The 14,262-nt window shown below is 37.6% G+C and overlaps 1 protein-coding gene across 3 annotated transcripts in view; it reads right to left on the reverse strand.

Moving 5' to 3' along the window:
- RNF214 (ring finger protein 214) overlaps positions 1-14,262 on the reverse strand; it is a 51,002-nt gene that overhangs the window by 30,225 nt on the left and 6,515 nt on the right. For all 3 annotated transcript variants that reach the window (XM_027563633.1, XM_027563631.1, XM_027563632.1), the window contains exons 5-6: positions 12,041-12,181; positions 8,851-8,990 (exon numbers count right to left, since the gene is read on the reverse strand). In XM_027563633.1, the coding sequence (XP_027419434.1) occupies positions 8,851-8,990; positions 12,041-12,181 (281 nt within the window). The remainder of the gene's footprint in view (positions 1-8,850; positions 8,991-12,040; positions 12,182-14,262) is intronic.

Below are 14,262 nucleotides of genomic sequence, written 5' to 3' on the forward strand. Positions count from 1 at the left end.
ACCTTCTGCAACGATGAGAGTAGCCCTCACTGGGCACAACTATAGAAAGATCACTCATAGTAACAAATACCCAGCACAGCCAGAAAGAAAAAAGTCAGTTCTTCCCAAGTTGATCTATAGTCAGTGCAATCCCAATCAATTCCCAGCAAGTTATTGTATGGATATCAACAAATTGATTCTAAAGTTTATAAGAAGAGGCAAAAGACCACAACACTGAAGGAAAAGGACAACACTGGGAGACTGATGCTACTTGACTTCCAGACTTACTATAAAGCTATAGAATCAAGACAATGTGGTGTTCATAAGAGATAAATGGAACAGACCAGAGGGCCTAGAAATTGAACTCCATAAATACAGTCAAATGATCTTTAATAAAGGAGTGACGACAATAAAATGGAGCAAAGAGTCTCTTCAACAAATAGTGTTAGATGTGGATATGTTAGGTGGCTTCAGTTCTGTCCAATTCTTTGTGACCCTATGGACTGTAGCCTGCCAGGCTCCTCTGTCCATGGGATTCTCCAGGCCAGAACACTGGAGTGGATTGCCATACCCTCCTCCAGGGGATCTTCCTGACCCAGGGATCGAACCTGCATCTCTTATGTCTCTTGCATTGGTAGGCAGGTTCTTTACCACTGGAGCCACTGGTTCTTTACCTGGGAAGCCCGTTAGAAGAGGACATCAACATGCAAAAAAATGGATCTAAACACAGACCTTACACCTTTCACAAAGATTAACAAAAGCTGGATCATGGACCTAAATGTAAAACACAAAATTGTAAAACTCCTAGAAGATAACATCAGAGAAAACTAAATGAATTTGATATAACACCAAAGACACAACCCATGAAATACCTGATAAATAAGGCTTCATTAAAATTAAAAACTTCTGTTCTGCAAAAGACGGTATCAAGAATAAGAGAAGACAAGCCACAGACTGTGAGAAAATATTTGTAAAAGACACATCTGACAAAGGAACGTTATCTTAAAAACACAAAGAGCTCTTAAAATTCAACAATAAAACAAACAATAGGGGAGTTCCCTGCTGGTCTAGAGTAGGGACTCCGGGCTTTCACTGTTCTGGCCTAGGTTTAATCCCTGGTTGGGGAACTTAGATCCTACAGGCCATGCAGCACAGCCAAAAATATAAGAATACAATTAAATCAAAAATATAATCTCTCAGTTAAAAAAAAAAAAGATTTAAAAAAATGGGCCAAAGACTGACAGACAGCTCACCAAAGAAGACATACTGATAGCAAATGAAGATGTGAAAAGATGCTCCATATCACTTGTCATCAGGAAAATGAAATTAAAACACCAATGAGATACCACTATATACCAAGGAGAATGGCCAAAATCTAGAACACTGACAACAGCAAATGCTGGCAAGGATGTGGAGCAACAGGAGCGCTCATTTGTTTCTGCTGGGAAAGCAAAGTGGCACAGCAGCCACTTTGGAAGACAATTTGGCAGTTTCTTATAAACTAATCTTATTTTTACCATACAATCCAGCCACTATACTTCTTGATATCTACCTAAAAGAGCTGAAAACTTACGTCCATACAAAAACTTGCGCATGGATATCTACAGCACCTTTATTCATAACTGCCAAAACTTGGAAGCAAGCAAGTTATCCTGCAGTGGATGAATAAAGAAAGAACTATTGTACATTCAAACAATGGAGTACTCTTTCATGCTAAAGAGAAATGAGCTATCAAACCATGAAAAGGCATACTTTTAAATGCATATTACTAAGTGAAAGAAGCCAGTCTGAAAGGCTACATATTATATGATTCAACTATAAAGCATTCTGGAAAAGGCAAAACTACAGAGACAATAAAAAAATCAGTAGGGGAGTGTGGGATGAACCAGTAGAGCACAGAGGATGGGCAGTGAAAAATACTCTGTATAATGTTGGATATATGACATCATACATTTATCCAAATCATGGGCAGTGAAAAATACTCTGCATAATGTCGGATATATGTCATCATACATTTATCCAAATCATAGGCTGTGTAATACCAAGAGTGAACCCTAAGGTAAACTACGGACTTTGGGCGATTATGATGTGTCACTGTAGGTTCACCTTTGGTAAAAAATGTGCCACTCTAGTGAGTGACGTTGATAAAGGGAAGGCTGTGCATGTGTGAGGGCAGGGGGCATATAGGAAATCTCTTTACTTTCCTCTCAATTTTGTTGTAAACTTCAAACTACAATAAAAAAAAATAAAGTCTTTTTTTAAAAAAGTAATGAACTATTAATATAGTTCACATTCATCACAACATCATAGATGAATCTCAAAAATGTGGTAAGTGACGAGATTTCTCTGGTGATCCAGTGGCTGAGACTCTGTGCTCCTAATGCAGGGGGCCAGGGTTCGAACACTGGGCAGAGAACTAGATCCCATGTGCTGCAAATAAGAATTTGAATTCCACAACTAAAGATCCTGAGTACCACAACTGGGACCCAGTGCAGTCAAATAAATAATTTTTTTCTTAATAGGGTGAGACACATGTCTAGAAAAGATAAGTATAATATAGTAATACAGAAGGAAAGTGTTCACCTGGGAATGGAGGGGAGGAAGCAGTGATTAAGAAGAAATACAGGGAATATTTTAGGGTAATGGCACGTGCTATACCTTAACTGTGTTAGCATTAACATGTGTGATTAATCTGTCAAAACTCATCAAAATGTAATTTAAAATAAGGGTATTTTATTATAAGTAAATTATATGCAAAAAAAATTTGTTTAATTTAAAGAATAATTCTAAGTTTCAGCAATTAAGACTATGAAAATTTCCCAAATACTTTATCCAATAAAATTATAAATCTTTCTAATATGGTATAATCACCAGGCACATAATTTGTTTTTATGATGCATTTTGCCAGTGAATTAAATAGATGTGTATTCAGGGTGAAAAAGGCCAAATTAAAATAGAATTCTACAGAATAGTCAATGAGTCAATATTTAATTTACATAGTAAAGAGTGGACCTAAATCTAATCATATCACTAGCTGTATTAAATACAAATATACTAAGAGCCTCTACAAGGAACCTTGTCAGAATAGATTAAAAAAAAAAAAAAATTATATGTTGATAGGTTGAAGGTAAAATATGAAAAAATATATACTATGTAAAGAGTAAGCATATCTAACTGCAATACCTATATCAATATTACATAAAATAAACATTAAGATTATGACCAAGATAAAGACATTTTATAATGATAAAATGTCAATGTCATGATGAAGACAATTTATCAAGAACAAATAATAATTGTATATGTATCTAACAACACAGTTTCAAAATATAAGAACAAAAATTGACAGGATTAAAAGGAAAAAGAGAAAACTTTATAATCACATAGATTTTAACACTGCCCCCTCAGCAAATGATATAACTAAATATTTTAAAATAAAAAATATAGAAAACCTTTATTCTATATAAATTATATCTAAAATTTCATTTTTTCAACTTAAAGGATAATTCTAAGTTTCAACAATTAACACTATGAAAGTTTCAATTAACACAGACATAAAAATCCTTTTCAAATATCAGTGAGTCAAATTCAGCAATACATAAAAACAATAATATATCTTGTTCAACTTGGATGCATCCCAAGAATGGAGAAATGGTTTAACATTTGAAAACAAATCAATGTAATTCACTATATTAACAGAATATGGGAGAAAAAATATTTGATAATTTTAATAGATACAGAAAAACCATTTGACAAAATTATGCATCCATTCATATTAAGAACTCTCAGAAAATCAGGTGTTTTTATAGAAACTGATAAGCTGCTTCATATACATACAAATATACACACCCACACAGACACACACACACACATATATACATAAAAGCAAACAACCTAAAATATCCAAAGTAATCTTGAACAAAAAGCAGAAGATTTTGCATACTCTGACTTCATGACTTACTATAAGTCTGTAACAGACTCTTGAGCGTCCCTTGGACTGCAAGGAGATCCAACCAGTCCATTCTGAAGGAGATCAGCCCTGGGATTTCTTTGGAGGGAATGATGCTGAAGCTGAAATTCCAGTACTTTGGCTACCTCATGGGAAGAGTTGACTCATTGGAAAAGACTCTGATGCTGGAAGGGATTGGGGGCAGGAAGAAAAGGGGACGACAGAGGATGAGATGGCTGGATGGCATCACTGACTCGATGGACGTGAGTCTGAGTGAACTCCGGGAGTTGATGATGGACAGGGAGGCCTGACGTGCTGCGATTCATGGGGTCGCAAAGAGTCGGACACGACTGAGCGACTGAACAGACTGAACTGATAATAATCACAATGCTATGGTTTAGCATAAAGATAGGCAAATATATCAATGCAATGGATTGGTACTGTACCCAGAATAAACCCACTATTTATATAAATGACTCAAGGTGCCATTTGGTTTTTGGCAAAGGTGTCAAGCAACACAATGAGGAAAGGAACATTTCTCAACAAATGGTACCAAAACAACTGGATAAAATTAACATCAACCCCTACTCATCACCATACACAAAAATTAATTTGAGATGGATCACAGACATAAATATTAAAGCTAAAATGATAAAAATCCCACGAGAAAACAGAGGAGAACATCTTTGCTACTTCAGAGTAGGCAAAGGTTTTTTAGGACAGAAAATACAATAACTATAAATGAAAACGTAATAAAATAGATATCACTGAAATTAAATTTTCTGTTCACCAAAAGATGCAATTTTAAAATGAACAGATAAGTCAGAGTAGAATAAAATTTTCACAGAACGTGTAACCAACAAAAGACTTATATTTGGAATATGTAACAAGCTTATACTACACAGTTACAAAAGGCCAAAACCTCAACCTCTGCCCTGCAGAAAGGTGGTGATGGAGAAATATCTGACAGAACACTTCACAATAACAGATAAATGAATGGCCAATAAGCACACGGAAAAAGTGGTCAACATCATTAGTCACTGCTGTTGTTGCTGTTTATTCACTTCAGTCGCATCTGACTCTGTGTGACCCCATGGACTATAGCCCGCCAGGCTCCTCTGTCCATTGGATTCTCCAGGCAAGAGTATTGGAGTGGGTTGCCATGCCCTCCTCCAGGAGATCTTCCCAACCCAGGGATCGAACCCAGGTCTCCTGCACTGCAGGCAGATTCTTTACCACTGAGCCACCAAGGAACCCTAATGACTAATGGGAAATGCAAATTAAGCCACAATGAAATACTTATTGCACAGTCATTTGAATGGCAAGGATATGAAGCAACCAGAATTCTCAAACATTGTAATAGAGCATAAAATATCATATAAACTTTGAAATATGTCTGGCCTTTTCTTATAAAACTAAACATATACCTACTACCCAACAACCCAATAATTCTATCCCAAGGAATATACCGAAGAAAAATAAAATCATATGATCACACAAACACTTGTACATGAATATTCATAGCTGCTGCTGCTGCTGCTGCTGCTGCGTCGCTTCAGTCGTGTCCGACTCTGTGCGACCCCACAGACGGCAGCCCACCAGGCTTCCCCGTCCCTGGGATTCTCCAGGCAATAATACTGGAGTGGGTTCCCTTTTCCTTCTCCAATGGTGGTGTGGGGGGTGCTAAAAAGTATAGCAGGTTTCCCTGGTGGCTCAGCAGTAAAGAATCCTCCTTCCAATGCAGGAGACACAGGTTCAATCCCTGGGTCAGAAAGATCCCCCGCAGAAGGTGGGAAATGGCAACCCACTCCAGTACTCTTGCCTGGAAAATCCCACGGACAGAGGAACCTGGCAGGCTACAGTCCATGGGGTCACAAAAGAGACAAGACAGAGCAACTAAGCCAAAACCACCAAAAGATAAGCTAGGGACATAAACAGGAACTAGATAATTAAGGGCTTCTTATACTAAATACAGAGTTTAAACTTTACCCTAGGAACTATGAAGGATTTTAAGCTGGGAAATGACATTTTCAGATCCACATCTTAGAAAGATTTCTATGGAAGCTGTGTACTAGACAGACGAGAATGGAGGCAAAGAAAGTTCAGTAGCCTGCTTCAGACCTAGAAGAAGGGATAGAAACCTGCAGTAAGAGTGCAGAGTGAATGGAGAGGGATCCCTAATGTTCAGAACCTACAGGACATGGTGAAGCACATGTGGTAGAGAGGGGCTAAGAGACAGGAATGTGGAATGACTCGTTTCTTCCGCTGAGGCCTTGGAAGAGGGTATGGTGCCAGTTAGGGAAAATTGGGAGAAACAAGAGGCAACAGGATTCACACACAGGTAGAAAGTTTAGACTCAGATACAAGAACAGGAAGAAAGCACGGATGTGTCTACTGACAGGAAACAGAAGGAAGTTTTACTCGGTGGCCCCTATTTTTTCAGTGAAATAAAAGGCAAGCTCACATGCTAAAACTAATGAGAGAAACGGTGGAGACAGAAAGTTTAGAAAGAGAAGTAATAGTTAGGGACAGCCCTCAGAGGAAGAGGGAGCCCTGAGGATCTATCTGAGTGTTTTTGAAAGTCAAACTCATTCTGGCCTCAAGATCCACAGTGGTAGGATTTCCTCCAGCAGACTCAGCAGCCCAACTATAAGAATACAGACGTTAGGTGGCTAACTTGGGCCAGGACTGGAGTACTATGAAAAAAATGAAGGGAAAGGAACAAGTCTCAGCAGAATTGATGGCAATGGTATAAAAGTAATTCCAGTAATGGACTTTGAGTCTCAGCGGGCTAGGTAAAGAAACGCTTCCGGGGAGCTGGAGGACTGGTGGAAAATGTAATGAGGTCAACAAACAAGAAAGAGGATCTGATGTGGTCAAAGTGTACATTTATGGGGAATAAGACAGAAAGCTGGAAGGACTGAAGGCTGTGGTCAAAATATAGGATGTTGCAACAGTCTGGCTCACTGCTTTGCACCTAAGAAACACTCACTGAACTTACTGATGGCCAGACAGGCTATTAGGACTTCAAAGCCTATCAGTTAAACAAACTAGCATTTGGTGAGAAATTTCCAAAAGGAATCCTCATTCACACTATCAATTCAATATAGCATAAACTCTTATATCACATCAAAAGTAAGGCTTCCAACATTAACTCCCCTGATCTGCTATTTACCTATCACAAGCTCGTCACGCAAGCTCAAAGCATTTAAAAAAAAAGAAGGATCTTGCTTGATACTGCAATTTTTCTGCTACTTGTCCCAAGCTACCTCTGAATCAACTGACGTTGTCTTTTAAAGTGTAAGCTCACCATATTTATTCAAGAGCAGTCCTATTTGCTGTTATTCTTGATGAGTCACTATTCAAGGCAGGAAGCTTGAAAAGAAGTTTAGCCCTAGAAAAGACCTAGCTTGGCAGCCTCCCCTTTCTAATATACCAGCAATAATCTTGAAGCTGGGAACTAGAAAGTGTCCCCTCAAAAGCAAGACATCACTGTAAGGCAGCCAGGTGTCAAGGAGAAAAATCAAATTTATGACTAAACTGAATATTTGGTCCTTTACTTTTTTGTCAATTCATGCTGTCTTTCTTAAAAAATTATAGTTATATTAATAAAACAGTGACTACCTTCAAATAGTACAAAGCACTTAGCAGATTTCTATTAAGTAAATTCATTTTTATATAATATCAATCAGAAATTATCCTAATTTCCTATCCAGTAATTCAAATTCTTCAGTGTCTCTCACTATCAGGGGAAAATCTCAAACCCCTTAACAAAGTATGTAAGCCTTTGTGATCTGATTTCTGACTTCTCCACTAGCCTCACTCCTCTCCACTTAACCTCAGTTGTTATTCTCTCTCCTCTGTAGGTCCCCTGCCTGCAATGTCCTTTTCCTTACTCACTGCCTGACTAATTCCTCCCTGTATCTACCCTGCAACTTTTTCTCTGAAAATTTCAAACAAACATAAAAGTTAATAGAAGAATACAATAAACATATGTCCTAAAAATAAATAAATATATGCCCTTCATCTGGATCCACCAGCTGTTACACTTTTTGCCACATTTACTTTACCCCTCTCTGAACTATCTGAAAGTTACAGACATCATGACACTTAACCCTTAAAACTTCAGCAAGTATCTCTGAAGAATAAGATCCTTCTATGTAATCACATACCATAATCACCCAAAATATTTACCACTGATACAGTATTACCTAATATGTAGTCCAAACTCAAATTTCCCCAGGTATTCCAAAATGTTCTTTCATAGTTACCATCTCACATACTTGAAAAAAGATTTGGCAAATGAACCTGCTATTTTCCACTTAGCTATCTGACACATTAGCAAGCCAAGATTTCTTGATAAATAAAAAACACATTTTAGTAGAATTTAAGTAAAATCACAGTATTCACAGCTATTTTGATTTCCAAACAGGTCACAAGAAGAAACTTGGAAATTTGAAACTATGACCAAACTTTATGCCACCTTAGTCATACTGCAGTACCCTGAAAAGGACACAGATTCATTAAATAGCTTTCCAAACAGCTTACAAGCTACTTTTGAAATCTGCTTTTGGTATTGAACATAAATACAAATCAAAGTAGTCTCATCTTCTAAACTGTAAAGTATCAGTTAAGGAAGTGAAACAGGTGCTAGATTTATACCAAAATCTTGATCATACCTGGGACCAAGCAATTCACTACTATCATATCAATGTATTAATGAATTCCTGAGACACTTTTTGTTAAGTTTAACACAGGTTGATGAAAAAGCTAAAATTACTATAGGATATTAATTTGGGCACTTGTTTTTCAAATAAAAATTAAGACTGAAAGAAAAGGAACTAGAAACACAAACAGAACTAGCCTCTTATATACAAACACACATTCACAGAGCGTTTTTATTTCTTAACAGCATCATTTACCTTCTGCCCTTCTCACAAAGCTTCTCAATTTCAGCTTTTAGATCCTGCTCCTTCTGCAGAAACTCCTTCTTTTCTTTCTCTATTTTCTTCTTCGTTTCTTCTCGCTTTATTGTTACATCTTGGATAGCCTTTAATATCTCCTGAGTCCCACACAATTATAGTCACACACAAAGAAGGAAATGAATTAGTTCTTTTGGTCTGAAGGTTACTTTCAACTATCACAAATTAACACTGACTTCAGAGAATTTAAAATGAACTAAAGGAATCTAGTTCATGAGTAGTCCCAAAAGCCAGTACTTAGATATAAGGGAGTAAGTAATAATGCAGATATCAATTCAACAGGAGAAAGAATTTCTAACAATCACAACTGTTCAAAAATGGAATTTACTGCCTTGTGAAGCAATAATCTCCCCATTACTGGTGCTCAAATAAAGGCTGAATGAACACCTGTCAAGACTGCTGAGAAAGGCATTCTTGCACAGGGTGGGAGTTTGTTTCTTCCAACAAATATGGTCTTGCTTTGTTTTGTTATGGTTCTACTTTATTATGTGTAGGGATTATCTGATCTTTTTAAATTATCTGACTACATGTATAATAAGTCAAACAATTAAAAAGTGATAAATTTAAGTCATCTCTTATTCAGTCGCTCAGTTGTGTCTGACTCTGAGACCCCATGGACTGCAGCATGCCAGGCTTCTCTGTCCTTCATCATCTCCCAGAGCTTGCTCAAACTCATGTCCATTGAATCAGTGATGCCATTCAACCATCTTGTCGTCTGTCATCCCTTTCTCCTCCTGCCTTCAATCTTGCCCAGAATCAAGGTCTTTTCTAGTGAATCAGCTGTTTGTATCAGGTGGCCAAAGTCATCTCTAATTCACACCAATTCCACCCATAAAGTAATCAATGTGTTAAAGTGTTTTGTACTATGCTTTCACAACTTTATCCATCCTCACACCAACACATGTACTTATATACATATTTCTTTGCTTTTCTGTTTTTTTATAATGAGGTGCTTTTATATACATTATTCTGCATCTTGCTTTGTTTACCTGACATGAACATACTTACAGCAAATATAGACAAAACTAAAAAACAGCTGCATAACACAACATGACACATGTATTTAGCCAATTTAGCCACTCTATTAAAAGCGTCCATCAGGTTTATTCCAGTTTTCTTGTACTACAAACAGTACTACAATAAACATTCTATGTCTATACTTTCACATAAAAACCTTTTATTTCTGTTGAGTAGACTTCTAATAATGAAGAGTCTAGGTCAAGGTATATACACATTTTAAAATTTAACTGACAATTCCCAGTATCTTTTCTAAAAAAAAAAAAAAATTGATAACAATTCACACTCCTACCAATGTCTAAAAAGAGTTTATTTTTTCTTACCCTTGACAGCTTATTTTGTTTTGCCCTCTCATGAGAAAGAGGGAGGAAGGGTATCTAATAATTTTAATGAACATTTTACCGCCTCCTATTCTTTTCCTGTTTTCACCGTCTGTCTCCTCCAACTGGAATAAACATCCAATGAAGGCAAAGACTATGTTTTGTTTACCACTAAATCTTCAGGGACTAAATTGGGAACTCAAAAATATTTGTTGTATGAATGAATCAACAACAGTAAGGCTGAGTTTATTTTCATATATTTATTCCCCATTTGCTTTTCCTCTTCTGTGAATTACTGTTTATAATTGTAGGCAAAATAATAGCCCCTGGCTCACAAAAATGTCCATGTTCTACCCCTTGGAACCTTTGTTACCTTCCTTAACAAAAAGATAGAGAGAGAATCCTGGATTACCTGGGTGGGTCCAATCTAATCACAAATAGGTCTTTAGAAGTAGAGAAACTTTCCCTGTCCTGAGCAGAGGAAGATGTGATTAGGGAAGAATGGTTACAGAAATGCAACATTGCTGACTGTGAAGAGGGAGAAAGGGTCACAGGTCAAGGAATGCAAGCAGCCTCTAGAAGCCAGGAAGGCAAGGAAATGTCTTCTCCCCTGGAGTCCCAAGAAAGGAAGGCCGCCATCCCAATACCTTGACTTTAGCCCAGTGACACCCATGCTGGGCTTCTAACCTATAGAACTGATATAATAAATGTGTTGTTTTAAGCTCTAAATTCATGACAATCTGCTACAGTAGCAATAGGAAACTATTACAATAGAAAAGTAATACAATAACCTTTCCTGGTGTTGCTTTAGACTATTTGGCTTTTACTATGAATTTGTAGGAATCAAAGTGTCTTGGATCTTAAACCCTTCGTCAGATCTGCTAGAAATATTTTCTCTCAGTCTAATATTGATCTTTTGACTGTTTTCTGTATCTTTGCCATATCAAAAATTTTAATTATATATAATTAAATTAATTTTTAAAAATCTTCTGGGTTTTCTGCCTGGATTAAGAGGACCTCTTGCAACTCAAGGTACATACATATTCTCCTAAATTTTCTTCTAACTTAAAATTTTTTTTTTCAGTTTTCTATGTATATTTTTAATCCACTTAGGATTTTATTTTTAAATACAGTATGAGACAGGAATCTAATCAAATGACTTTCCAGGTAGGCAATCAATTACATCAACAAAATATATTAAATAAATATATTCTGAACTAAAATAGGAGTGAGAATTTGGATAAGATGCCCTCAAAGTTCTTGTTTATACTTAAAATTCTATGATAACCATTAAAAAGTTACTTGCAGATTGCCTTTCGGGGAGGTGATTTGTGATGCTGTCTACAGCTCACCTGTGCAATAAAATCTGTTTACTCCATCTTTTGTTCCTAGGGACTGTTTTAATTTTTAATTCAAATACATTGTTATCCTTTAGTCAAAGGACACGGGAGTATGTTTTAGGTCATTTTAAACTAGCCTCACTAGGGCTTCCCTAGTGGCTCAGATGGTAAAGAATCTTCCTGCAGTGTAAGAGACCTGGATTTGTTCCCTGGGTTGGAAAGATCCCCTGGAGAAGGAAAGGAATGGCAACCTACCCAAGTATTCTTCCCCAGAAAATTCCATGGACAGAGAAGCCTGGCGGGGACAGTACATGGGGTAGCAGAGTCAGACAAGACTGAAACACACACACACACACACACACACACTGCTTTTTTATTTCTATTAATTTGAAAACAAAGTCGAATTAGGGACTATAGCTTTACTTGTTGCCAATTTTAATATAAGCAGGATACCTGGTGATTCTTCATTTCTTCTTCTCTCCTTTGCTGAAGTTGCTTTAATTGCACTTGGAGCTGATTCTCCACTTGCCTCTGCTTGTCCAAGACCTCCTGGTAACGCTCCTTCAACAGGGTTCTCTCTGTCATCATTTTATCCTATGGGTAACAACAGAAAAGCAGTTGAATTCCTCAATTTAACTGCAAGAAACATTCACCGTAGGCTTGTTCAAGGCATGAAGCACAGCTCTTAGGCTGCAGGGTCCAGTATTGGAGCTACTAGCCATGCTGTCTGGTAAGTAAATTTAAAGTAATTAGAATAAGAAAATGTAAACATCCGGTTCTTCAGTCACCTTGCCACACTCCTAGCGCTTGAGTAGTGGCTACTATACTAGACAGCACACATAGAGAACACTTCCATCGTGAAAGGAAACTCTGCTGTACAACACTGCACTAAGATGTGGGTGGCAACCGTGGCCTATGAGCCAAATCCAGCCATCGTCGGATTTTTTAAGTAAATGTTTTCCAGGAACGTAGCCATACTCGACGGTTTACTGGCTGCTTTCACACTACAACAGCAGAGGGGAGCAGTTACAAAAGAGCCCAGCTCACCTAGAAAGCCTAAGAGCTCTACTAACTGATTCTTATATAAACTACTTCTCTGCTCTAGGGTATAAGAGGAATAAGGTATTTTATCATCTATTAAGAAGAAGAATGAGCAAAAACAAAGAACAGATCATTTACTCAAAATGCATCCAGAAACTGGATTCCTTACTGGTCATCAGCACTAAAAACTAACAAACCCACCAGTGCTCTGGGTGACCTGCGATTCAGATCGGGCAAATTGGCAAGTTCTCACATAAAGTAGGAGCAGAAGTAAAGCTTTTAAGGGCCACAGTTCAGCTCTGCCTCCCTGACATTAGTAAATCAAGAAAAGTAATGGTTAGCTTTCAAAGGAACACTAAAACTTAGAGGGTCAATTTAAACACATTTGGTACAAGGTAGCCCATGTACTCTTGCCTGAAAAATCCCATGGGCGGAGGAGCCTGGTAGGCTGCAGTCCATGGGGTCGCTAAGAGTCAAACACGACTGAAGCAACTTAGCAGCAGCAGCAGCCCATGTAAAACTTAGAGCATTAAACTGAATTCATTCACTAGACGATAACTATTTTCAAAGAAAAGAAAGGTTTTAGAAGTGAATGGGGAAAAAAAGAAAAAGAAGTGAATGAGGGGAAACTTATCACCCTATGACAAAAACCAAAACAAATCAGAAGCTTTCAAGATGGGATTTTAGCTTTGGGATAAGCTAGCCCTTAGTCCAGGTGCTGAAATGTGACTAAGGCTCCCTAAACAGATGACTCCTTAGCATCATAACTTTAAAGGTTTTCCGAACCTGAGGCCTATGGATAGGTGTGTACAAAATTTTTTGAGAGGAGAATTCAAAGTTTTCAAAAGATTCTGAAAGATCTTAACCCAAGAAAAGGTTGAAAAAAAAATGTTAAGAACCAACTGATGAAACTAGTAAATACGAGCACTCTTTTCTTTTCTTCTCTCTTTACTTTCTTATGGAAACTTTTTTGTCCATAATGCATCTTTATATATAACACAGGATGGGGACAAAAAGAACTCAAGTCTTCACAGAAAGAAGTTTCAAGGACACACTATTAGTACGTGCAAATTGATGACTTAGAGGTGTAGAGGAAACTACTTGATCCAGTTCTTCTCCAAGCCAAAGGGTTACACACTGCTGCTTTGTTTCACTGGTGGCTAATTGGTTCTGAGAGCCCAGAGGCCCAATTTGAAATGCAGGCAGTGGGCAATTACTGCAAGTGCATGAAAAGGGTAGCAAATAAAACAAGAGCAAAGTTCCTGCATCGCCATCCAGCTTAATACCTGACTAGTTTCACTGCCTTTTATAAAGCATCTGGCCCACATCACCACCTATAAAAACACAGCCAAAGAGACCACAACCCTGGGCCTCTTTCAGTCCAATGGCTTGCCAGTCTCTACCCTTTTCTGACTGATGTAAAGCTTATCTGCAACTTCTTAAGTTGGCCTCTTCAATTGCTATACAGTCGGGATATCCCAACTCCACCTTACAACTGTGGGGGCCAAATAAATACTACATGTAAAGTGCCTAGAGTAAGTGCTCAAGAAAAGACAACTTCTCCTCCTCCCCTTGGAGGTTCTCTTCTAGCCTCATTCTCAGCTTGCACATGGCCATCAGGTCTCTCATCTCTG

The sequence above is a fragment of the Bos indicus x Bos taurus genome, chromosome 15, assembly GCF_003369695.1.
Source record: "Bos indicus x Bos taurus breed Angus x Brahman F1 hybrid chromosome 15, Bos_hybrid_MaternalHap_v2.0, whole genome shotgun sequence".
NCBI classification, from domain to species: domain Eukaryota; kingdom Metazoa; phylum Chordata; class Mammalia; order Artiodactyla; family Bovidae; genus Bos; species Bos indicus x Bos taurus.